We start from the raw sequence: 27,577 nt of genomic DNA, 5'->3' as shown, positions 1-27,577 counted from the left end.
ATACTTCATTTATCCTGTCACTAGATGGAGATGTTGACCGGTTTAAGATGGCGGCCCTACGGGTCGTCAGCGCCAATAGGCAGTAGGGGTCGATGCGGCATATCTATTCAATATATTTATGGTTACACCCAGGGGCGCCGCTAGGGATTTTGGGCCGCATGAAAATAATCTTTACAGGGCCCCCAACACAGTGTCATTATTTTTTCTGTATTATAATTTCATCATCATTAGGGGCCTCTCTGGGCCCCCCTCCATCATGGGCCCCTAGAATCTGTCTCCCCCCCCCCCCCCCCCCCCCCTTTTCGGCGCCCCTGGTTACACCCCTAAAGTTTAGCACTGTTACTTCCCATTTCGTATCCATTTTTTAACATGAAAAAATATACATTTTACACTGTGTAAAAAAGGCATAGTTGTAAAAAGTAGTTTTTATTTTACATAAAATACACCCCAAGCACATCCACGGGTAAATCCGACCTCGGATAAGCGGAAGAAGATGGATGGATGGACATCCACGGGTAATGGAAATTAAGGGCACTGGTCCAATAATTGTCTTGCCTTTCAACATTATTGGAGTGTCCCAATTCCTGCACAGTACTGCACACTGGGAGGCGCTGTAGGCAAATAATCCAACCTTCAACATGGAGACGATTGTAAACCAAAAAGTAATTTTGAGTCTTTAGTCAAATTGTATTCTAATATTTCTTAAACATATGTATAATATGTGCATGAAACAAAATAATACTCCATTTCTGCAATTTTTTTTTTTTTACTTCAAAAGGGATTGTTTGCAACTTGCCCACGGTTTAAATTGATGTTACCTTATATTAGTATTAGTGGTTTAACAAGACATATATTTTCTAAATGACTTTATTTTTCACAATGACTCGTTATATTGAATAAAAAATTGCTCATCGGCTGAAATAATTTATCTCACATTAAGGCTTGTCACTCACCGCTGTCTCACGTGCACGAAAAGGGAGCATATGCACATGTAATGGACGACGACAGCCAAGGTGATTGTTGGTAAAGAGATTAAGAGATTGTGCTGGACATCAAATTGACAACTTGGGCTTTAAACTGACAATTTAGGCTTTAAGCCCAGTGTCCAGCACACTCGGCTCTTATTCGGTGGACCTAGGTTGCAAACAGGCCCTTTAACCCCTAAAATACTTTACATACATAAAAAAGTTACTGAAATATACAGGTAATGTACAAAATCTGTAAAAGTTTGACACAAGCGGTTCACAGTACTGCATGGAGGGAAATGTTAGTGTCTATGGAGGACAGTAAGAGGAAATAACACAACCACAGGTCTTGGATCTGTCCCAAACTGTGCGCAAATTAAACTGCAAGTCCAGCCCTTTGTAGATTTCCCTTTAAATAGTTTTTTTTTGTGTAAACTGTATGTTGTGACCCCTTTCTTGCTACACAATCTGGGCCTTGTGCACCAAGGAGGCATGCGGGCTAAGCATGGTGGGGCTTGGAGTTGCTTTGAACCTCATGGTGCCGTTTATGAGCTGGTAGCCCGTCTCAGATACCTGCGAGCTGCTGGTTACACTCTCTCTGTCGCCAGGGTGCTCCCGCCTGCCAGGACCCCCGAGGCCTTCATCTACCTTGTCGTCATCGGCCATCACGGGCGGATAGCTGCAGCTCAGGGAGGAGTGCTGCAGGGAACGGGTGGCGCTGGTGGGCCTCGAGCACCCCTCGGCCGAGCCGTTCAGGTGCCCAACAACCTCCGTCGACGATTGGACCACAGGCAGCAATGGTGGGACAAGAGGAGGATGCAGACGGTATTCCTGCTGCAAAGGTACACAAAAAAAACATCTTATGCAATATCCACAATGATTCAGACATATTTAAAGGTTTGTTCACACTTGTCATGTTTGGCTCAGTTTAAAGGAACTCTGGTGCCTTTGCTGTGTTAGTACAATTCGTTGGATCAAGGTTAACACGATCATCCAAATCTTGGTTTGCACCAAACAAGCATAAACCGAGATGGGTATCCCCCCACTCGCGGTTCAGTTCACTTGCGCTGGACCAAAGCCACACACCATTGCTAAATTGACAGCAAAAAGCATCAATAAATGACAAATATGGAAGAGAAAATGTGTTGGAAGGGCCCTCTCTCTGCTGTGCTGCCTCATTAAAAAGTATGGTAAAGCATTCTTTCTTAACCATAGAGAGAGCCATTGTTGCCAATTGTTGGTCCATGAGCGCACCCTGGAGGGCCGCCAAAAATATCTGTTTCTCAGCTGTGGTCCGTATGGGCTGCAGCGGTACTCAGTTGTAATGCACTTTTCCACCACTTAGGGCAGTCATAAAAATCTTAAACAAAGAGAAGTTTGAGGCTAAAGTCTTAAGCGCAAAAATTATGACTAAAGTGGTGAAGCTGTATTTTAATTTCACATGCATTTTATTAAGAGTTTATTTCAGAAACATTATTATCATCATTATTCATTTTTGATACATTTAGAATTGATTTACTACATCATAATAGTATGTAAACTTATTTTTTATCAGTTTTTTCCCTCCTTTTGCAGTATACTATTTATCTTGTAAGTAGCCTGACCTAAATCTTGATAATAGTCTTTGTGATTAATACACGGTTTCATATCATTTGACAACGATGATCTATCCTGTTAAACTGTGAATAGGTTAGATATAATTCTTGATTACGATCAAGAGTAAGATTACTAATTCAGTGTTAATATTTGAGTGGGACCCAGGCCTCTATGTAGTGAAAAAGTTAGGCCTCAAGGTCAAACGATTTAGAACCCCTGGTTTAGAAGCTTTTTGTGACATCAGTGTGTGAAAAAAGCTGCTCAATCAAATCCTTACTTTATGTATGCACACTAAGTCAAAGTACACTTATGCCAAAGAGGGAAAACCCACAAGTTTCACTGAAATAATTGGAAAGTGACAGGGGAGTATATAAATGTCCTTAAAATGAATAAATATAAATCTAACATTGCTCTTGAATTGTAGTAGCAGAGAACATATAAAAAATAAAATCTGGCATAGATACAAATGATGGTAACCCAAAATTGTGTTGCACAACCTTTTGAAAGAACTATTGCAATCAAGCACTGCCTTTAACTGTCAATGAAGCGTATTTTGGCCTGCTCCTCATGAGTAAACCTCTCCAGCACTCTCAGGTTTGATAGAAGCCTTTGCCAGACCAGTTAATTCAATCCTTCACACATATGTTCATTATGATTTAAATCACGTTTCATAGAAGTTCACTTCAGAACATTCTGATGTTTAGCCTTTACCTTTTGTTGCCAGCAATGTAAAGAGTGGATTTGAATGAGGACCTAATCTGTTGAAATTTAAATAAACGTTTATTAATGTTACAACTTTACTTTATTAAAAAGAAAATTTGACATACTGTATTTGTATTTTGCAAGTTGTCTGGCGTAGTGTTATAGCTCACAGCTTTTCAATATTGTGTACCGGTAATGTCGACAATTGTCTTCCAAGAAAATTCACTCCATACTTGGTGGTGGTAACTGTGGTAAACTACTATGAGCCAGCTGCTCCTGGTGTAGACTTGAATGTTGTATGGGTGCCACCCCTGCAGAACTAAGCGCCACTACTGTACCTAGTTCCAACCCTAAAAAAATAGTCTGGACACGCTACTGCCGTAGACGTTTACTCTCCAAGGTAAGTGCTGTTCATTGTATTACTTACTTCATCAAAACACTCTAGTTGTAAGTAGTACATTATGTTGTATTGTTTTTAATACAATATTTCTTATCAAAACTTTTTTTTTTTTTTTTTAAAGGCACGTTACATTTAAATTGTGCTGTTAAATTGATTAATTCATTTCAATGGGCATCGTCGATTTCAGATACACATGTTTTGAATTAAGAGCTCTGTCACAGAACCAATTGAGCCCATTCGTTGATGTTCTACTGTGTACCTACTATGTTCTTTTCTCTGTACGCCTCATTTAAACAGAGTTGAGCTGACCTGCTGGATTTGTCTAAAAGAAAATGTGTAGTTGGTAAGTGTGCATTCTTGCAAAATCCACTGTTTTATGTTACTTCAGTGACCATTGTGGGTTTCTCTTTCTTTTAGAGAAGGGTGTCAAAAATGTTGTCCACATCTCTATGTTCTTTACTGGTGTCATGACAAAACTAAGAGCATTAACACTAAAACGAAGCTCACCAAAGTGCGCACTAAGGGCCTGATCAACCAAAGGTTTGCGAGTACGAAAACATGTGCAAACTTGATAGCACACGCAAAGCTGATCTACTAAGCTTGTACGCACAGGATGGCATCTGTTAAATTAGCAAAATAGTGAGCACAATCCATTTAGTGTGTCTGTCTTCATGTATATGCAGATACGGATTATCAGAACGCCCACAATACTGGATAGAGGAGATGCAAATATAATCATTTAGCATTTGCAATGTGATTTATCAAGAATGAAACTGTTCTGTTGCTGCTGTTTGGCGTTTATATTTAGCACATAATGAATGTACGTGCAAAGCGGCACAGAAACACACAAATGGCTGCGAGAAAGGGGGCAATCACTGCAAAGCCAGACGAAGTGAGGATTTTCCATCTGCGTGCGTGTGAACATATTTGAAAAACATTTGACATGTAGCCACATCAGCAATGCCATTTTCTAATTGTATAGCTGCTGGGTGACTTAAGGGGCTGATTAAACAAATTAAATTGATACATTTTGGTTTCTGCTTGCTTTAGGAGATATCATGGCGGCTCGCGGCTCTCAGATTCTTATATCTTTAATTGAGAGCCTCAATTAAGATACAAGAATAATAAATTGTGTTATGGTCACACATTGACAATAAAGAATCTTGAATATTGAATGAAATGAATATTATTACTGACATATCTCCTATATGAAAAAACATCTTGCAATATTAATTTTCTTGGGTCTGGATCATTCCAGAGAATCCAGATGCACCATCATAACACCGCAGCACCTCCCAGCATGGGTTCTGTTGTCAAGACTGCGCTTATATATAGCCCAGAAAAGGTGGTACATTTTATATTTGTGTGCTGCATGATAAAACACCACAGAATGGACCATATGATGCAATATGTGGAAGGAAATGAGTGTTTCTATAGTGACAGCCGGTATACATGCAAAATCCCCATTTAAATAGGGAAGTCTGCATCACTTTTGCACTTGTTACCAATTGTGCACGCAGTCTTAGTATATCAACCGCAAAACGTCCACTAATTTTATAGTTTACACACGCTATTTAGTATGTGTATTGTGGATCTTAGCAGATCAGGCCCCACATTTTTTTTTTCAAATTTTTGGTCTGAACCAGATTACTGAACTTCAGTCGAGAGTATGACTTGTACTGAAATGATAACCCCCTGAGTCAATGACCTGCATCCTGTCTGGGGATGAAACCTCAGAGGTGGCCTGATTGAGAGTCAAGAGTGTGAGCCAAAGAGGTAAAAATTCGAGCTGTCGGCTTATTGTCCAGCTCAACTCAAGGCGTCAATAGAGTGAGCATCTGTTCTAAAGGCATTGTTAGTGAGCCCATACCAGAGATATGTTGCTGTCCCTCACATATGTTTCCACCCTCATTCGGCTCTCCTCATCCCGGTCCAGGGGCCTCTCTCTGCCCCTTCGTGAGTTGTTGTGCAGGACGGGTCGACCCATGTAGTCGTACGCTCCCCCTCCGACCCTTCCACACGAGAGAGTGGAGCGGCTGTCGCGACTCTGAGCCAGCTCCTATCACCACAGGAAAAGACAGTGATGAACTGAGGTTCTCCTCAATCGTGAAACAATGGAGCTAAAGTTTGCTCCAACGGACTGACCCCGAGAGAGGACATGCTGGTCCTCACGGTTCCCTCCACCCTCAGCGGGATGCTCTCCTCCGTCTGCAACGACAGGAAACAGACAGACTTAAGTCGCAAAGTTGCTCCAGTCAGACTTTCCCGTTTCCTCTGAGAGACAAAGTAGGTTGAAACGACAGCAAGAAGATCTCATATGTCATCCTAGAATAGTTATATAGCGCCACATTATCTCTCTATCGTTAAAGAGAAAAAAAAATGAATGCCTGAGTCCATCAATTTGCCATGAAGCCTTGATTTGATGTATGAGGCCCTGCTGGCTTGTGGATGAGCACCGCAAAGGCAGAACTGGGTTAAGAATTAAGATGAGAACAAGAATAAATGAGAAAGGAACACGTACCGCTCCTCTTGCATCTGTGCTAACCGAGTTCATCCTCCTGAAAGATGCTTGGCGGGACATAGTGCTTATTTCCTCCCTGGACAATTATAAAACCAAGCAATAAGGATGTGTTGTGTGCTTCCATACACTCACTATTAGGTACACCTAGTAGCAAGTGTACCTAATGGTGTGACCAGTGCATCATGTCATACTTCTTCTCAGTCAGCTGCCTCTTCAACATCTTGTTCTTCTTCTTGTGGTGGCAGGTAACACAGATGACAATGACCAGCATCAGGATGAGCAGCGCCCCGGCGATGGCGCCCACAATAATCATGATCTTGTTCTCCATCGCCGACTGACTCGCGGGAGACTCTGCCGTAGCGGAAGGAAAGCATAGAGTTTACCGGCGGTGTTTGCATGACGGGTCAAAGGGTGACCTGTTGATCAGACATCCACCTGCTACGGAAATTTCCACCTCCGCCGTGACCACTCCCACTGCGTTCTTCGCCAGGCACTGGTAGGTTCCAGCATCTGACTGGATGAGGGGGCGCTCGAATTCAAGGGTTCCATTGGGATGAGAGATCACTCCCTCGGGCAACTTGTCACCCAGTCTGCAAACACAACAAACCCACACTTTAATTTTCAAAACACAAAAGTGGAACAGAATTGATCTCTTTTTATGGTATTGATAGTTCCAGACATGAATAACAAGTTACATCAAGAAAGTAACTCAACATGTCAGAAGAGAAGCAAGAAAAAAATTGAGCTTATAGAATCATACATCTTCTCAGTGTCTATTACTGTTGTATTCTACAATAGTTGCAATATTTTCTTTGCTTATATATATATATTTTTTTCACTTCCTGTGTTTAAAGTGTCACCATTAGACCATATGTGGTCTAATGCTGTGATGAAAGAAACAAAAGGAGGTGAAAAAGGTGATAAAAGAAACTACTAATACAATTATACAAATGAGCAAAAACAATTAGAAAAATACAAAAAAAATGACATTGTATAACTTGTGCAATGTTAAAAATAAAGTAAAGATACAGTAGATATAAACCTTCAGGGAACATACAAATTAAATTATCTTCAGAGCCAAATAGGACATACAGTAAAAGTCAGTAAAAACAGTTTTAAGGGTTTGATTGTAACTTTTATTAGTAGATTGCACAGTAAAGTACATATTCCGTACAATTGACCACTAAATGGTAACACCCGAATAAGTTTTTCAACTTGTTTAAGTCGGGGTCCACTTAAATTGATTCATGATACAGATATATACTATCAAATATATACTAACATCACAATACAGTCATCACACAAGATAATCATCAGAGTATATACATTGAATTATTGACATTATTGACATTATTTACACCCCCCCCATATCCCACACCCCGGGTGTGGGATATGGAAGGGGGGGGGGGGGGGGGTTTGGTTGTTATCATCAGTCATCAACAATCAGCATCAACAATTGCATCATCAGAGAAATGGACATTGAAACAGTGTAGGACTGACTTGGTAGGATATGTACAGCAAGTAGTGGACATAGAGAGAGAGTTTAGAAAGTATAAGAAAAGGTGTCTACATTTGATTATTTACATTTTATTATTTACAATCCGAAGAGGTATTATGTGGAAGGGAGGGTGTTAGTTTAAGGTTGTGGTTGCCTGAAGGTGTTCTTTTAGTGCGGTTTTGAAGGAGGATAGAGATGCCCTTTCTTTTACACCTGTTGGGAGTGCATTCCATATTGATGTGGCATAGAAAGAGAATGAGTTAAGACCTTTGTTAGTTCGGAATCTGGGTTTAACGTGGTTAGTGGAGCTCCCTCTGGTGTTGTGGTTATGGCGGTCATTTACGTTAAGGAAATAGTTTGACATGTACTTCGGTATCAGGGAGGTGTAGCGGATTTTATAGACTAGGCTCAGTGCAAGTTGTTTTACTCTGTCCTCCACCCTGAGCCAGCCCACTTTGGAGAAGTGGGTAGGAGTGAGGTGTGATCTGGGGTGGAGGTCTAGAAGTAACCTGACTAGCTTGTTCTGGGATGTTTGGAGTCTAGATTTGAGGGTTTTGGAGGTGCTAGGGTACCAGGAGGTGCAAGCGTGATCGAAAAAGGGTTGAACGAGAGTTCCCGCTAGAATCTTCATGGTGCTTTTGTTGACCAGAGAGGAGATTCTGTAGAGAAATCTCGTTTGTTGGTTGACCTTTTTGATTACCTTGGTTGCCATTTAATCACAGGAAAGATTAGCCTCTAGAATGGAACCTAGGTAGGTGACCTCATCTTTCCTGGTGATAACAATGTCACCCACTTTTATAGTGAAGTCACTGACTTTCTTAAGGTTGATGTGGGGGGGGGGGGTGGGGGGGGGGGGCACGGTGCCGTTCACCTCTACCACCTGTTTCCTCCACTAGGATTTATTATTATTGAGTTTTTTACATTTGTTTTGCTCAATTTTCTCAATAAACTTCAGTCCTATACAAAATATCAAGCCTTTGTTTTTGACTATTTTGAAGGCCTTTTGATCAGATAATGTCACAGGTTTAAATTAGTAAAATAATTTGCTATGCAAATGTGTAAAATATTATTATTTGTACTAACTGTGATATAATATAAACTTTCAAAAGTTTTAAAATAATAATTATGTTTGGTATTTTTGTTTCAGGCTAAGGCTGATAAAGATATTGGGGGGGGGTGTCAAACAAAATATTAATCCAAAATGTTTTTATGCTGATCATGCTGACCCACAATACTGGAAGGAGGAGATGCAAATATAATCATTAAGCGCCTGCAATGTGCTCCATCAAGACTGGAACTGTTCTGCGGCTGCTGTTTTGCATCACATTAAGGGAAAAAAATGAAGCGGTTATATGTACTGTTTGGTTTTGGGGTATTGCCGAATAACTGCCAGTGTATCATACACCTGTGAAAGCATTAGACATTGACATTTTAAAACGTAACATGAAAAACCCTCTTATTATCTCAAATGGAGTAACACACCAAAAGTTATGGAAAAAAAACAGCAGAAATTGACTAAAAACTCAGCCTTTGTCCGCTGATGGTTAAAAAAAAAATCACATAAGGAAAACAACAATAAGTAGAACTGGTAATAAATATAAAATATAATATGTTTGAATAAGTAATGGTATTGAAGGGGGACTGCACTTTTTTGGGGAATTTTGCCTGTCATTCACAATCATTATGAAAGAAAAGGCGATACATTTTTTTTTTTTAATGCTTTCTAACTTGTAAATAAAAGTAAATACAAGTCCGCTTACAGCAGAGCCAGTGGGAACTTCTCTATTTTGCCCATAAAATCCAATAAATAACCATTTAAAAACCGCCAACAATACCCCATTTACATTTGACTTGAATATTAACCAAGTATTAGTGATATTGTTACTATAAGCGCTAACGCAGGCAAACTATTTATAGCCGCGCCGTGCTCAATTATGTGTGTGCTTATGTTTAAATCCTCGAATGGTCTGCTGCTTTCTCGCTTCCTTGCTCTAGATCTATTCGATCTAGATCAATTTATTCTAGATCATAAATCATGCATCTTACCTGGACTGAAGAAGTCTGAGTTGGTATTCCGACAAGTTGCTACCACTTTGACAGCCATTTAGGACCCAAAACTGGGGAAGACGACATGAAAAGTGTTTCCCCCGCTCCCCCACACCGTTTCTTTGTGAAGATTATGAGTCCTTCTTCACCTAAATAAGAATATATGAACATCCCAGCAGTCGGCATCCTAATGACAGCAGACTTTGCACAGTAAGTGATAAAGAAGAAAAAAAATAAAACGTGATGCGTTTTTAATGGTAATGCATGTACCTCAAATGATCAAAATACAAAGATATTAAATATCATTATAAATGTGCCCATTAATGCATTACATATATACTTACATTATGTATATAAAACCTAAATTGGAGGTGTTTGGATGTTTTCTAAGGGCTTTATAGGCAGGATAGAGCGGCTTCAATAGGCTCCATTGTAAGCAAACTTTTGATTTAATATTTAGAATGCAAAGAAAAATAACATCCGTCGTCATGCCTTTTATAATGATTGTGAACAGGAAATATTTTAAAAAAAAAGTACAGTTCCCCTTTAAGTATAAATTAATGAATAAATAGATAATCCAGTGACAGAAATGCACAAAAAATTAAATGTTCATTAAATGTATCGCAAAGTGATTCGTTAAAAAACAACATTAGAAATAAACAAAAGGCATCCAACCCCACCCACACTCTGTCCCAGATCACCAATCAAGCCAACCAACACACCCAACACAAGCACAGCTGAAACAAAGCTGTGCACAAAAGAACACTGCAACTTTCTGTATTTAACTGCATGCCACAAAATACAACTTGAATCAATTTTGGCACAAAAAAGTAGCAATGCACATTAGGAGACCAGCACAATGCATCACCTGTCATCGTCTATTTTGGTGGCAGGCCAATTCTCCCTAGTGGGGAAGATGTTGAATTACAGTTTCCTTCTAAATGTCACCAATGACCTCGTCACAAAAAAACCAAGCACTTACACTTCCTTTTACTGTTTCCTGTATCATTTGGGCTGCCTTTCCATTCCCCCCACCTCCTGCCGGCCTTCCCGACATTGACGGAAGCACATAAGCAGGGATTGCTTCACCCAACGTCTGTTATTGACAAAGCCGACTGGTTTTACTCGCCACGTGTGCGTGAGGTTGACGGTCTTGTTTGCATGCTTTGACTCAAGGCGTGTTGCTGCTGACAACAACAGCATTCCTAGTAGAATGCTAGGATCCAGCGAGCCTTTTTTCACCCCGCCTCGCAAAAAGGGGCACATATTGTTTTTTTGTGGCACCTAACACCATCGTTGGACACACCTTGATGACAGTTTAAAAACCCTGCATTAAGCAAGCCAAAGATGACTCGCTCACCTCGCGTGTCATAGATACAAGCAAAACAAAGCCAAATCTGTCACTTTCCACTGAGTCAGCAGAATGTTTTGAGAGAGTCTCACCTCTGCTCAACTGGAGGGTATGATTTCCACGACTTCGGCGATGACGAGCATTAAAATATACTCTAACCGGGCACATCATTAGGTACATCTCTGTTGGATGCAATGACTTCAACACAAGAGTGGTGACCTAAATTATGTTTTAAAAATGGCCATTAATTCTATTATTTTTAGATATTTTCCTAACAATAAGTACAAACCCCGTTTCCATATGAGTTGGAAAATTGTGTTAGATGTAAATATAAACAGAATACAATGATTTGCAAATCATTTTCAATCCATATTCAGTTGAATATGCTACAAAGACAACATATTTGATGTTCAAACTGATAAACATTTTTTTTTTGCAAATAATCAATAACTTTAGAATTTGATTATAGCAACACGTTACAAAGAAGTTGGGAAAGGTGGCAATAAATACTGATAAAGTTGAGGAATGCTCATCAAACACTTATTTGGAACATCCCACAGGTGAACAGGCTAATTGGGAACAGGTGGGTGCCATGATTGGGTATACAAGTAGATTCCATGAAATGCTCAGTCATTCACAAACAAGGATGGGGCGAGGATCACCACTTTGTCAACAAATGCGTGAGCAAATTGTTGAACAGTTAAAGAAAAACCTTTCTCAACCAGCTATTGCAAGGAATTTAGGGATTTCACCATCTACGGTCCGTAATATCAACAAAGGGTTCAGAGAATCTGGAGAAATCACTGCACGTAAGCAGCTAAGCCCGTGACCTTCGATCCCTCAGGCTGTACTGCATCAAGAAGCGACATCAGTGTGTAAAGGATATCACCACATGGGCTTAGGAACACTTCAGAAACCCACTGTCAGTAACTACAGTTGGTCGCTACATATGTAAGTGCAAGTTAAAACTCTCCCATGCAAGGCGAAAACCGTTTATCAACAACACCCAGAAACGCCGTCGGCTTTGCTGGGCCTGAGCTCATCTAAGATGGACTGATACAAAGTGGAAAAGTGTTCTGTGGTCTGACGAGTCCACATTTCAAATTGTTTTTGGAAACTGTGGATGTCGTGTCCTCCGGACCAAAGAGGAAAAGAACCATCCGGATTGTTATAGGCGCAAAGTTGAAAAGCCAGCATCTGTGATGGTATGGGGGTGTATTAGTGCCCAAAACATGGGTAACTTACACATCTGTGAAGGCACCATTAATGCTGAAAGGTACACACAGGTTTTGGAGCAACATATGTTGCCATCCAAGCAACGTTACCATGGACGCCCCTGCTTATTTCAGTAGCCAAGCCACGTGTTACATCAACGTGGTTTCATAGTAAAAAAGTGCGGGTACTAGACTGGCCTGCCTGTAGTCCAGACCTGTCTCCCATTGAAAATGTGTGGCGCATTATGAAGCCTAAAATACCACAACGGAGACCCCCGGACTATTGAACAACTTAAGCTGTACATCAAGCAAGAATGGGAAATAATTCCACCTGAGAAGCTTAAAAAATGTGTCTCCTCAGTTCCCAAACGTTTACTGAGTGTTGTTAAAAGGAAAGGCAATGTAACACAGTGGTGAACATGCCCTTTCCCAACTACTTTGGCACGTGTTGCAGCCATGAAATTCTAAGTTAATTATTATTTGCAAAAAAAAAATGAGTTTATGAGTTTGAACATCAAATATCTTGTCTTTGTAGTGCATTCAATTGAATATGGGTTGAAAAGGATTTGCAAATCATTGTATTCTGTTTATATTTACATCTAACACAATTTCCCAACTCATATGGAAACGGGGTTTGTATATTACAAATTAGAATGCTTTTAAAAAAGAAAAACATGTGTTCTTGTCTTGCATAGGGATTGTGAATGACAGGCAAAATTCAAAAAAAGTGCATTTTTCTTTTAATTTTTTCTGTATATGGCCCTTAGTAAAAAAAAAAAAGTTTGCATTAGTCAATGACTAAAGAACAATTGCTGTATTGTCTTATCTAACACGTGTTTTACTTGATGGCAGCCATGTTTTTTTAACCAATCTTGCTCAAATTTGACACGTATGCGCTTGTTAGTCCCTTAAAAGTTTGTACCAAAATTGGTGTTGATTGGGCTTAACATTCTAAAGTTACAGTTGGAGTATTTTAGAACGATGTGAGAAAATTCCCGCCAATCTATATTATGGGGTTTGATAACAGCGCCACCATTTGGTGTATTTGTCAGAAAAATAATTGCACATTCAACGTAGCGGAGTTGCACATTTTGACAGAGGTTTACTCTTTTGTGTGTAACCTTTTAGGAGTAGAAGATTACACAAATAAGAAATAAGGACGCTGCATGGGATGACTCCATCACGGACAGTTTTTTGCAATACTTTTAATACCTCATGTTGGGTTGGGTTCTTAGATTCGATCTTGTGTTTATTAAGTTGTACATAGGGAAAATGGTGTAATCATGTCAGAGTTTACTGGAAAGGTAACTGTGACCAGACATTGAGTAAGCAGACAGTCGGATTAGGAGGTGGAGTCAACTGTACCTGGCCCAGGTGAAGATTTGCGGTTTGGGATTTCCTCCACTCAAACACCTCAGGGTTGCCTGCTCCAAGTCCACATACCAGTCTCCATTATAGCCCGACACCTCGGGATCAGGAGGATCTGAGAGGGATAAATATGGGCTACTTTAGCACAACACGAATGAATGCAATTCAAAGATTATGTTTCACTCATTCAAAAATTCACACTCACAGTGAACCACCAGCTTGTTCTGGAGCCTCCGAGGGCCTCCTGCCTGAGTTGGATGCCACACCAGACAGTCCAGCTTTTTCCCGTTCATGCTCCTCAAAGGGTGCAGGGAGTAATGGGTGGAGACAGCACCGTTCTCCGATGAACGGTTCACCGATTGGCCGCTCAGCTCGGTGTCCCAGGACAACAGGGGCGGAGGGCGGGCTACTGCGCGACAGGAGGCCGCCTGGCCGAAAGGCTGCCCCTCAACCAGAATGATGGGGTCCAGGGAGGAGATGGGGACGGCTGAGGGAAAGGGAGGAATATCAAATATGAAATATATACATATATATACTACCGTTCAAAAGTTTGGGGTCACATTGAAATGTCCTTATTTTTTAAGGAAAAGCACTGTACTTTTCAATGAAGATAACTTTAAACTAGTCTTAACTTTAAAGAAATACACTCTATACATTGCTAATGTGGTAAATGACTATTCTAGCTGCAAATGTCTGGGTTTTGGTGCAATATCTACATAGGTGTATAGAGACCCATTTCCAGCAACTATCACTCCAGTGTTCTAATGGTACAATGTGTTTGCTCATTGGCTCAGAAGGCTAATTGATTATTAGAAAACCCTTGTGCAATCATGTTCACACATCTGAAAACAGTTTAGCTCGTTACAGAAGCTACAAAACTGACCTTCCTTTGAGCAGATTGAGTTTCTGGAGCATCACAATTGTGGGGTCAATTAAACGCTCAAAATGGCCAGAAAAAGAGAACTTTCGACAGTCTATTCTTGTTCTTAGAAATGAAGGCTATTCCATGCGAGAAATTGCTAAGAAATTTAAGATTTCCTACAACGGTGTGTACTACTCCCTTCAGAGGACAGCACAAACAGGCTCTAACCAGAGTAGAAAAAGAAGTGGGATGCCGCGTTGCACAACTGAGCAAGAAGATAAGTACATTAGAGTCTCTAGTTTGAGAAACAGACACCTCACAGGTCCCCAACTGGCATCTTCATTAAATAGTACCCGCAAAACACCAGTGTCAACATCTACAGTGAAGAGGCGGCTGCGGGATTCTGGGCTTCATGGCAGAGTGGCAAAGAAAAAACCATATCTGAGACTGGCCAATAAAAGAAAAAGATTAAGATGGGCAAAATAACACAGACATTGGACAGAGGAAGACTGGAAAAAAGTGTTGTGGACGAATCCAAGGTTGAGGTGTTTGGACCACAAAGAAGAACGTTTGTGAGACGCAGAACAACTGAAAAGATGCTGGAAAAATGCCTGACGCCATCTGTTAATCATGGTGGAGGTAATGTGATGGTCTGGGGTTGCTTTGGTGCTGGTAAGGTGGGAGATTTGTACAGGGTAAAAGGGATTCTGAATAAGGAAGGCTATCACTCCATTTTGCAACGCCATGCCATACCCAGTGGACAGCGCTTGATTGGAGCCAATTTCATCCTATAACAGGACAATGACCCAAAACACACCTCCAAATTGTGCAAGAACTATTTAGAGAAGAAGCAGGCAGCTGGTATTCTATCGGTAATGGAGTGGCCAGCGCAGTCACCAGATCTGAACCCCATTGAGCTGTTGTGGGAGCAGCTTGACCGTATGGTATGCAAGTAGTGCCCATCCAACCAATCCAACTTGTGGGAGCTGCTTCTAGAAGCGTGGGGTGCAATTTCTCCAGATTATCACAACAAATTAACAGCTAGAATGCCAATGGTCTGCAATGCTGTAATTGCTGCAAATGGAGGATTCTTTGACGAAAGCAAAGTTTGATGTAAAAAAAATCTTATTTCAAATACAAATCATTATTTCTAACCTTGTCAATGTCTTGACTCTATTTTCTATTCATTTCACAACGTCTGGTGGTGAATAAGTGTGACTTTTCATGGAAAACACAAAATTGTTTTGCTGACCCTAAACTTTTGAACGGTAGTATATACATTTATATATATACACATATATATATATATATATATATATATATATATATATACACATATATATATGTATATATATATATATATATATATATATATATATATATATATATATATATATATACACATAGATATATATACATACACATATATACATACACATATATGTATATATATATATATATATATACATACACACACACACACAAAATAAGAGAGAGACTCACTCCACACCGTGAGCGACATCACTCTATCAAAGTTTCCTGCTGGGAAGGTGCTGATATGGCAGATGTACGTCCCCTCGTCTGAGACCTCTGTGCTCATGACCACCAGAGACGAGTCCACAGTGGGGTCACTGCTTTTGAACCGCACGCGCCGAGACCACATCCCAAATGCTACGAACAGAGAGGATGTGGGTTAGGGGGAATCACAAAATACTCTCATTATTTGTCAACATAATTTTCCATCCCCATGGGTTTTTTTTTTTACTGGCCTGTGGCATATTGTTATAAACTAAATTAAACACAAAAAAATTATAACAAAACCAGAGATTGAAAAAAGATTAAATAGCCCCTAATCTTAAAATTTTTGCACATGGAGCTATCTGTACCTGTCTGGCCGTTTGTGTGATGAGCGGTGATGATCTGCTCCTTGACACCATCGGTGGTCTCTTTGTACCATGTGACCTGCACCACCACGTTTTTCCCAGGCTGGTAGCGGCAGGGGAGGACAGTCTCGTCCTCAGCCAGGGAGAGTATGGCGTCGTTGGGGGGCTGCTCGACAAATTCGCAGAGCACCACTGCGACTAAATGAGCCAAAAGAGTAGTGTTAGGCAGTTCTCACACGAGGCCAATTGAACTTTGCATGGGTCAACTTCACACATTAAGTGCACCACGATTGGCTCGTCTAGAAACTCTGGGGCCTAAATAAAAGTCATTGTGTAAGCACAAACGTCGGAGTGTACTTACGGTAAAAAAGATCAAGAGATTAGGGTTCGAATCTGAGTCATACATAACATATTCTCCATTTTCACACACTTTTTTATATTCTTTATTAACAAACTCAAAAACATGTATCAGCCCTCAAATCATGTACAGCAAAGAGAAAAAAAAATAGTAAAGGTACATGTTGTATTACACATACAACCAATTACACAAAATACAACCTATATACATCTATTTACAACATCCAGTAAGATACAAAGAAAAGGACAACATGTACAAAATTACACATATTTACAAATAAATTGTTACATTACACACTATTTACACTGTATATAACACCAGAGGAGGTAACTGTGCAAAGATAAGGAGCTCACTTTTCTATCTGTAACCAGAATTGCTGGGGTACCGAAGTTATTCTCTTTAACTAAAAAATAATAATAATATTAGCCTCATACAGTATTCGTTTCTGAAAAAAAACGTACATCTGTGTGCTGCCTGTGCATTTATATTTGACTAATTTTGTAAATAAAACCCCGGAAGACAAATAATTTTGTCTTCCGTCAACCACTCCAGACCAAATCACAGAATTTAGAGAAAGGGGGAGGTGAGCAGAGCCCACGAAGGAGCCTCCTTATTGGCTGACGTGATTTTGGCAAACTCTACACAAGGCCAAAGCCTTCACCCAAACAGAAGGGCCTCATGTCCAATTGTGAGTTTGGCTCCCATTTCCCCCCAGAGGACAGCACTGGAATTACAGACAACATTTCCCAAACAGCTGAAGACCATCAGTAATCAGGAAGGCTCTCACCTGAAGCAATCAAATCCACTCTTTTTAAGTCTGCAGCTCCAGCTCAGACTTCAGGCCAACAAACACTGCTCGAGGAGATTTTGCCAAATACAATAGAGACAACTGTTTAAAGAGACCAGGGTGGCTGACGGTGAGATGACTTATATTATTTTGATGTTTTTTGATTTGATGTGTTGAATTTATTTTAATTGCCAAGTGGTTGTTAAATGTTTAAATGCCAAATACAAGCTGTTAAAGGTCACTATATGTACTTTTGGAAACACTTTTACTTTAAAAAATGGTTTATTGTAATTTGTTTATATTGGTCCCTAATTGCTTTTGTATTTGTCCACCCTTTTCCAAAGGTTTTTCACCTTAAATCTATTCAATGAAAAAAAGAGACAATCAAGTCCAAAATAAACGGATTAACCGAGATTTGTCTCATCATTGGATTAAAACAAAGAGTGAAGTCCCAGTGTAACCCCTGGTCAAAAAGTCAAACCCTTTTCAAGTTAGGGGAGAAAACAAACAAAGAAAACATAACTTGACAATAGTGAAGCGCCTGCACGGTGCGTAAGAGTAAAAAAATAAATAAACGTACCTGTGACCACGACATCTATTTTTTGCAACAAAATACGAACTACGGAATCCTTCGATGCTACTTCAGACTGTCAACAACCTATGCATGTGCACATGCAGCTATTGTGCACGGTTTTGTGCACTTCCAGAGAGAAGCAGACTGGGAGGCACTATCAGCGAGGTGCGCAGAGTGCGGGGCGAGATTTACAGTTTGAATTCTGCCTGGTGACACAATATTCAAGTAGCCCAGTTTTAAATTATTTGAATGTATTTTTTTTACGACACACTTACATAGATATACTGCAGTAAGCTATTCTTGTAGCTTATTGTTATTTAATGTTGTTAGAGAAAAGATTAAAACCATGTTGTCAGGATTCTCACTGACAGGTGGGTTATGTTTTGTTTTTTCTCTGTGTTTGTTTCATTTCCTGTCAGCCCTCTTATTTTGGTTCCTTTTCCTGCATGTCTCCCTGAGCGCTTGTTTCCCTCACCTGTGCCTAATTGGCAGTCTGGCACACCTGGTGGCAATTGCCAATCAAGCTCCTATTTTTTCTTTCTCTCTGGCACTCATCGAGGGTGGACGCTCTCCTTTCCTCTCCGTTATCTCTCCTGCTTGCGTCTTTGTCTTGTCTTAACTTTTTTGTTGCCTCTTTTTGCAGTGCTCTCTAAATCAACATTGGAACTATTTAACTGGCCTCAACGAAATTAACAAGATCTTGGGTTTAGGGGAACCTGCTTGTCGTGACGGAGCGGTTGTTGCTGGACACACGACGGACTCTTGGGAGAAGGAGCGCCGCGTGCCTGGCGACCCTTTCATTCGAGGACGTGAAGATATCCACCTATTCGGAATTATGACAACAGGACATCTGCTGATTGGAGTAAGCGTTGCTCTGGTTTGTCGACAAATTGGAAGTTGCTGGCAGTCTTCAAAGTATCCCAAAGCTGTCAAAAATGATTGGAGAATGCGGGAAGAACTGTGGACACTCTTGTGATTTTGGATCACATCGGACTGTCTGCCCCGCAGGTTTGAGAATCAGTCATAGACAATTTAGAGTGAAAAGCACATTTTATTTTCACTCGTATACAAAACATTCTAACTTGGATTGTTTCCCTGGCTTCGAGACTCTCCCGAAGGACAGTGCAGCGAAGACGCAACAAACTCCCTTCTTGTCTCTCATGGACACACACCTGTTGTTGTTGACTTTGGACTAGCGACTGCACGACATCAAGGCCACGGAACAGAGACACACTGCAGGCTTAAACACAAACATGCATCCACAAAAATATACGCCACACACATACATACCCCCCAATCCAACGCCCTCGATGCAAATCCCATAGGGGTGATGAAAGGATGGTTAGCGCCTGAAGGTTGCGGCCTACCACCATGACCCCGCACTCCCTTCCCTCTGTTGCTAGATATCTCGAGATGTACGTTGTAATATGTATATCAGCTTTGCTATGGACGTTTTTTCCCACTCCAGACTGGGCCCCCTTAGGAGCCCGGTCTAGATTGTATTTTTTTTACTCATCCTCCCCCAGCGTTTTACCTTTTCCCCCATCTTTTACGGGGCGCCTTGTGGCGACCCATCAGCGTTCCTGTTTTGTAACCCTATACACTGTTTCTTTGTATAATCTTGAACGGGTTTGTGCTGAAAACAAAGTTCCGTTGTACTTGTGCAATGACAATAAAGACCTATCCTATTTATACCTGCTTCTCCCTCCAGTCAGTGCTGGCGTATTGTTTGCTGTATGCTGTGGACTGCTTGCTGTCTCCAATTCTCCCTGGTTCCTTTTCTCTTGTTAGCTGTTCCTTGTATGCTGTGAGCTATTCCCTGGTTCCTGATTCCTGTTCGCTGTGTCCTGTCTCCTGGTTCCTGGTTCGTGTTTTACCTGCATTTTTTGGACATTAAAACCATGTTTTCCTGCACCAAGCCTGCCATCTCTGCATCTTGGGGTTTGTCACCACAACTTCCTGACACATGTATTAGACTTTTAATATACATTTTGATGCAAATTGTACAACTTGGTTCACACCTCAGTGTGGGCAAAAGAAAACCACACGCTGTCATCTATTGCCTTTGTGGCTTTTAGGGTGCTTGGACGACTTTTTTAAATAATTACAGGCAAATTGCTATGTGGTAATTCTAACACAATACTACAATCAAAATGAGGGAAAATAACAATAACATATTTATTGGATAACTATGGAGCATTAGTAACAAAGAGATGACTGCCATATAAGGCGAATTTGATTCTTATTTAGGAAGGAAGTAGTGCGAGCAGTTTGTATTTACGCTGTGATTGGCGGCCAAAAGCTGGAGCTGGACATTTCATAGGCGTTTGGAAAGACAGATCCAGTTATGTGATTGGCCACAGGAAGATAAACTCAGCCCTCTGGTAGGTTTAGGAAAGATGGAGGTAGGACAGAAAAGTGTGTATTCCTGCGGCCAAATGATAGCGCTTGACATAGGATTGCCGTTTGGAAAGATAGACCCGGTTGCGTGATTGGCCACAGAAAGATGGACTCACTCTGTGTGTCGTGAATCTACAATGAGTCCGAAAGGACGAAAGGAGCATGTATCGGAACCCTCGGTCTCACTGGACGGATTCTCGTTCATTTGCGCGGACTGGACATTGGCTGAGAGCTAGTGGGAAGCATAGGAAGGAGTCAGCTCTTTTGATTGCTTTTTGGGTTTGTTTCGGTCTCTGGCCGCGCCAACAGACGATGGCGTGGAACACCATCCAGGCCACCGCTGTGTACAATATGTGGGTGGTGAAAAGGTGTTTTAGTTATGTTTGATTTTTTTCGCTAATTTACTGCTTTTTCCGTGTTTTTCTTTTGTAGCTGTATGTATAAATAGATCAGCTGAAGTGGTACCTAGATGCATAAACTCAGTCTTTTATGTCCTTTATGTTCTCTGATGTTTCCCTCTTGTTTTCATGTGTTTTTACCTTATTTTTTGTGGCCTTTCTGTATTTGCATTGCAACCACATCATTTCTTAATTGGGGGATTAATAAAGTATATCCTATCCTTGAGATGTAACTGTAGAACGATTCAAAATAGTCCAAAAATCCAAACCTACTGTGGGCTCGCTCCCCCCCAAACTACATTTGTATGTGTATACTACTAAAGACCTGTCATTTCACCAATGACAGTCGCCACCTTGCCAGGAATAAATCATCAGAACAATTCAAAATAGGACTGGAAACAATCCATTAAGTCAGAGAGTGATATGACAAGCAAACAGGATGCAGCATGAACAGCACAGCATGAGTTTTTACTTTCTGTAACCATCATTAGTGGTCGAGACCACATGACATGGATTCCGGACAAGAGGTGCTAAATGATCGGTGACAGATAAGCATCAGACACGCAAACTATCAGTACAAGTGAAGATATGTCGTTTGACTCGTTACTCGAGACGAGCTGTCATGGCTCGCCATGTCTGAACAGGAGATGTGGCAACCTGCAGGAGTTCAAGTCAGACATAACGTATATGAAACAGAGGCCACATTGTGACTGGAGAACATGCAGATCTATGTGAGAGATCTACTAATGCAACCGAGTCCAGTCTTCGTTATATTTCTACAAATGCACTCATATTACGATAAAGTGCACAAACAGCAATCCTGTAAATTCCCAGTCATCCTCATCCAGCAGTATTCATCCTCTGGCCCCGAGGCTGAAAGCGCCTCACACGCAAAGGTCCTGAATCACAACATCGAGCGGTGGGAACGGACGAGAATGTGATTCATGCATGCGTTTGCTGTTCACACCCGACAAGTGTCTGGCAGCCTGGATGGGTTTCCTCTCGCTCCCACCTCTGAGGAGTCTGGTGTGTGTGTGAAATCTTACAATCCAAAAACAACCTTTCGTTGATGTAACCCAGCGTTTCTCAAAGTGTGGGGCGCGCCCCACTGGTGGGGAATAGAGACATGACAGGTGGGGCGCGAGGAACGGGAGGAAAATTCACTTACATTTTTTTTTTTTATTATTATATTCTTAGATTATTTTTTTTTACTATGCTTTCATTTTCTATACACACTGTAAATCACTTTGTGATTCTGTCTGTGAAACCCGCTATATAAATAAATGGAAATTACCGGTACTTATTTTTACTGTAGGCTTTAAATTTCTCGGTAGGAGCGAAAGTTTGACAGACATAGCAACAGTAACTAATGGGGGCGGGGCTAAGCGGAACAAACTTTCGCACGGATGGGTAGCAGGCTAATGTGTGGACCACAATTACACAAATATATACATTTGTGACTTGCACCTCAAAGGTCGTCGAGCCAGAGCCAGCGCCTGCAGAGAAACAAAAATCTGACGGGCACACACTGTGTCATTCACCGGGAAACAGCTCAGCCCCGAACTCAATGAGGTTTTAACAGATGTTGTGAGTGCGGTAAATTTGATCAAAACACGACCACTGAAAGTGTGACTGTTCTCTGCACTGTGTGAGGAAATGGGAGCTGATCATACAGCAGTGCTGTTTCACAGTGAAGCAAGGTGGCTCTCCCGGGGAAAAGTGCTGTCACTTGCCCTGTCTTGCCAAATGCATAGCTCCTCCTTTTTTTTTTTTTGCAAAGATTGCAAAGTGGCACTTTTATTTTATTTATTATTGAACTTGATACAAGTTATTTGATTTATTATTGAACTTGATGCAAGTTATAACACTTTTTTTAATTTATTATTGAACTTGATGCAAGTTATAACACTTTTTTTGATTTATTATTGAACTTGATGCAAGTTATAACACTTTTTTTGATTTATTATTGAACTTGATGCAAGTTATAACACTTTTGTTTGATTTATTATTGAACTTGATGCAAGTTATAACACTTTTGTTTGATTTATTATTGAACTTGATGCAAGTTATAACACTGTTTTTGATTTATTATTGAACTTGATGCAAGTTATTTGATTTATTATTGAACTTGATGCAAGTTATTTGATTTATTATTGAACTTGATGCAAGTTATAACACTTTTTTTGATTTATTATTGAACGTGATGCAAGTTATAACACTTTTTTTGATTTATTATTGAACTTGATGCAAGTTATAACACTTTTTTTGATTTATTATTGAACTTGATGCAAGTTATAACACTTGTTTTGATTTATTATTGAACTTGATAGAAGTTATTTTATTTATTATTGAACTTGATGCAAGTTATACCACAACTGCACAGTTATTTTATTTATTATTGAACTTGATGTTATTTTATGTTATTGAGTTTGAATGTATACAACTTGATGTTCAATAAATTTGAAAATGTTAAAGCTTGGCATTAGCGCTCTGTTGGGGCGATGGGGGCAGGTGGGGCTTGAAAACTCCCCCTTGTCCAAAGTGGGGGATGACAAAAAAAGTTTGAGAACCACTGATGTAACCTATATGTGACAGAGGCCAGCCATTACAGATGTGCCACTGTGCGTTTGTAGACCTCACTCCCCGACACCTTCAGAACTTGCACGGACGTGGGCAAAACCCAGGATTTTGAGCTCGATGCCTAGCGCACTCGACTCTCATTAGGAGGACCCAGGTTCGAGCCCCGGGCGGAATAAGAGCAGGGGCAGGACAAGGCGGGTTACATCGAGAAGTGGTTCTCAAATGGGGGTACGCGTACCCCTGGGGGTACTTGAAGGTATGCCAAGGGGTACGTGAGATTTTTTTTAAATATTCTAAAAATAGCAACAATTCAAAAATCCTTTATAAATATATTTATTGAATAATACTTCAACAAAATATGAAGGTAAGTTCATGAACTGAACATCAAATCAAGTAGGCTATTCCATTCATTACAATGCAACAATGCAATATTCAGTGTTGACAGCTAGGTTTTTTGTGGACATGTTCCATAAATATTGATGTTAAAGATTTCTTTTTTTTTAAAGAAATGTTTAGAGTTAAGTTCATCGATCCTGATGGATCTCTATTACAATCCCCAAAGAGGGCACTTTAAGTTGATGATTACTTCTATGTGTAGAAATCTTTATTTATAATTGAATCACTTGTTTATTTTTCAACAAGTTTTTAGTTATTTTTATCTTTTTTTCCAAATAGTTCAAAAAAGACCACTACAAATTAGCAATATTTTGCACTGTTATACAATTTAATAAATCAGAAACTGATGACATAGTGCTGTATTTTACTTCTTTATCTATTTTTTTCAACCAAAAATGCTTTGCTCTGATTAGGGGGCACTTGAATTAAAAAAATGTTCACAGGGGGTACATCACTGAAAAAAGGTTGAGAACCACTGACATAGAGGATGTGAAATATATCTATAGTGTACAGTCGGCCCACGCTACATTGCGCTTTGAATGTTGCGGCTTTACGACATCGCAGGTTTTTTTCTTTTAAATAAGTATTTTGTACTTTTGTACCACATTTCCTGCAAAAATGAAGTGTAAAATTAAGTTATCTAATATCAGAATCAGAATGTTTAATACACAAAGAATTTGACTTGGTAGGCTATGTACTACAGTTTGTCTTGTTTTCTATTAGTATTATGTTGTGGCGATTGCCATCTATTCTCCAAGCACAACTTCAATTTCCGAGTTAAAAGTGACGTGAGGTGAAGTGAATTATATTTATATAGCGCTTTACATAGTGAAAAGTGATATCTACTAAATGCAACACGGCGCTAATTATGGCACGACACTCTCCTAACCGCGAACATCTCAACTTGATCCCCTTTTGGCAGAACGACTTTTGAACTGCAAGCCAAACTGGCCCAAATGTTTGTTTGTTTTTTAAATCAGATTTTTTTTTCCCCCGCTGACTGTTAATGCAAGTAAAATGTGATCTTTATCAGACTGCAGTGTAAACGAGTACAGACCCCAATGTGGCCTCGACGTTACTTGCCTGCCCAGATTTATAAAGTGAAAACAAAGGAAGTTGACCGGATACCGAAAATTAATTTTTCAACTTACTTACGTAAACAACTTACACAATGTATGTAATATGGAAGCAAATACCCTGGAGCAGGGGTGTCGAAGTCAAGGCCCTGGCCCGCGAATTAATTATCTATGTACCCCGGGATGATATTTGATTACCGTAGTTATATATTATAACCTACTCAGTGGCATAGTAACCTACTCAGTGGCTTAGTGGTTAGAGTGTCCGCCCTGAGATTGGTAGGTTGTGAGTTCTAACCCCGGCCGAGTCATACCAAAGACTATAGAAATGGGACCCATTACCTCTCTGCTTGGCACTCAGCATCAAGGGTTGGAATTGGGGGTTGAATCACCAAAAATTATTCCCGGGCGCGGCACCGCTGCTGCCCACTGCTCCCCTCACCTCCCAGGTGGTGATCAAGGGGATGGGTCAAATGCAGAGGACACATTTCACCACACCTAGTGTGTGTGTGACAATACTTTAACTTTTAACTTATTAGAACCGTCCCGCAGGCCACTTTTTTGCACGCACCAATACTCCATTAGTATTGGCGCTAGGAATTTTCTAAATGGGGTCCCAGGGACCCTATCAAGTCATAAAAATGGGGTCCCACTGTACATTTTTGGGGTCCCACTTTTTTGTAACCGTTTTGAAAACAAATGATGCATGTATGCATTATTCTGTTATGTCTCACATTCTATATTGTGTTTTGGAAAAAGGTTGTCATAAACGCTACTTAATTCATTTAAAAAAAATTACACAAATGAAAACACATTTTTATGTATATGTCAATTTACTCAGTTATAAACATTTATTAACTTTTTCTTTCCTTCATGGATCTAAACTTTACCACGGCTGTTATTTTTTTCCATATTTTTATTGTAATATTTTCAGAAAGTGTTTGTTCTATTTTTGGCCAAAGTAAGTCAAAGAAAACAATCTGAAGTTGTCTTTATTTTTTTGTTTTAATGCCATGATTTTAATAGTCCGCTCCGTACACATTTTTTTAATCCATGCGGCCCCTGAGCTAAAATGAGTTTGACACCCCTGCCCTAGAGCGTCAATCGCTATTCCTTTGGAATGAAAATATATAATCATATATTACATATAGCTTATTGTTTGCACACTATTGACTCGTGATGCAACGGAAATTTGGCCACCCAAAAAAAACTTTGCTCACCGTAACCGGATGTTGTGATCATGTATCCCCTTCCGCTGGCGGGTTGCATATTTCCCTGTGCACACGAATGTCATAGCTCGCCCAAAGCTGACGAAAAGGTCACATATGGGTCGCATTGCCGTTTAGACTGAAGCCGCCTTTAAAAAGACCAGATTCCAGCTAGATTCGGACTACCTTCTGGTATGGCCGGAATCTGATGCAAAAAGATCAGATCTGAAGCACTTTGGAGCATTTAGACTGGCAAAAAAATCTGCTCTTTGTCACTGAAGGGCAAAAAAAAATGTAAGTTTGGTGTGCAGTGTAAACGGGGCCTTTGATGGATTTCATCTTCAACTCCTGCCTCATCAATACCACATCTTCACTTTGATCAGTCTTTCACTTCAGCAAATGGCAACAGCCAAAAGTAGCACTGGACACTTCAGGCTATCCGAGACTGCTCTAAACTAATAGCAGCTGTCCGAGTAAAGTGGAGATTAACTCTTTTGATGCACTTCATGAAGGCCAAGCAACCGGTTTTTCCTGAAATGTCAGACAGTGTCCGCAACCACGTTGTTGTTTCTCCTTTCGCAACCCTGATCTACTTTGTGAGTCTGTTTTCCTGCGTTTGGCTTCTGAATTTGCCAGCAAAAGTCTTTGGATACTTTTATTTATACATTGTGTCACATGTTATTCCTGTTTTATATGCACATCCGGGTGCTGCAACGTGGATTATATAAGAACGTTTAGTCAGGCTTTAGTCTTTTATCAGAGTTACACATTTAGGGGGAAAAACGGCCTGGAAAAAGAGGATTACACAAGTGCCTAAGCCGACAAGATGAAAACAAAGCATGCACAGATTGTAAAGTGTAAAATAAAATAAAAAAACATGCAAGGTGTCTTCTTACCAAAGATCCACAGGACCAGGAGACAGAATGTAGGTCTTCTCAGCCAGGATGCCATCCTCCCGTACACTTGTCACTTGGTACACAACTTGAGGACTACACACCATCCGCCTGGCTTCATAAAACACTCATAATTCCCTTGTATTTCATCCAAAAGTCCAAAATTCAAGTCTTTTTTCTGTGGCGGTTGGTGACACACATGGCGAGAAGCGCTGGGCTCACCCTGTCAGGGATACACCTGTTTGCATTGGTTCTCCCTCCCTTTTCTTCTCCCATTGCATATGTCAGAGCCAAAAGTCACCTTTCCGGTTTGGCTGAGACAGCTTGGCAGTTAGGTGCTCGTTTTTACTTGCTCTGCTCACGCCATAGGCAGGAGGGAATTGGTACTATGCGTCCACTTTGAAAGACTGAAAACTGCTTAATGAAGATGATGGTAGATACATACTGTAGATATTATACAGTATTGACATTTTGGGTGGTGTTATATTTAACTTAAACTGA

The 27,577-nt window shown here is 40.3% G+C and overlaps 1 protein-coding gene across 1 annotated transcript; it reads right to left on the bottom strand.

The window, feature by feature from the left end:
• Window positions 1-409: 409 nt before the first annotated feature.
• Window positions 410-27,324, bottom strand: nectin4a (nectin cell adhesion molecule 4a). Its single transcript, XM_061960348.2, has 11 exons — window positions 27,080-27,324; window positions 16,410-16,604; window positions 16,027-16,194; window positions 13,867-14,148; window positions 13,659-13,776; window positions 6,620-6,774; window positions 6,376-6,535; window positions 6,185-6,260; window positions 5,809-5,871; window positions 5,534-5,722; window positions 410-1,799 (listed from the first exon to the last, which is right to left on the bottom strand). The coding sequence occupies exons 1-11, from the start codon at window positions 27,132-27,134 to the stop codon at window positions 1,425-1,427; spliced, it is 1,836 nt and encodes a 611-aa protein (XP_061816332.2). The 5' UTR covers window positions 27,135-27,324; the 3' UTR covers window positions 410-1,424.
• Window positions 27,325-27,577: the final 253 nt, after the last annotated feature.

This window comes from Nerophis lumbriciformis, linkage group LG05 (assembly GCF_033978685.3).
Source record: "Nerophis lumbriciformis linkage group LG05, RoL_Nlum_v2.1, whole genome shotgun sequence".
Lineage (NCBI taxonomy): Eukaryota > Metazoa > Chordata > Actinopteri > Syngnathiformes > Syngnathidae > Nerophis > Nerophis lumbriciformis.
Note: the sequence above shows the minus strand (reverse complement) of the source record. Positions and strands in the feature narration are given on the sequence as shown.

Coding starts and splice junctions, on each gene's coding strand:
- nectin4a (XM_061960348.2), bottom strand. CDS start 27,134: ATGGCATCCTGGCTGAGAAGACCTACATTCTGTCTCCTGGTCCTGTGG. Junction 14,149..16,026: donor GATGTCGCTCACGGTGTGGA/GTGAGTCTCTCT, acceptor CCTTTCCCTCAG/CCGTCCCCATCTCCTCCCTG. Junction 6,775..13,658: donor CAAATCTTCACCTGGGCCAG/GTACAGTTGACT, acceptor TTGTGTTTGCAG/ACTGGGTGACAAGTTGCCCG.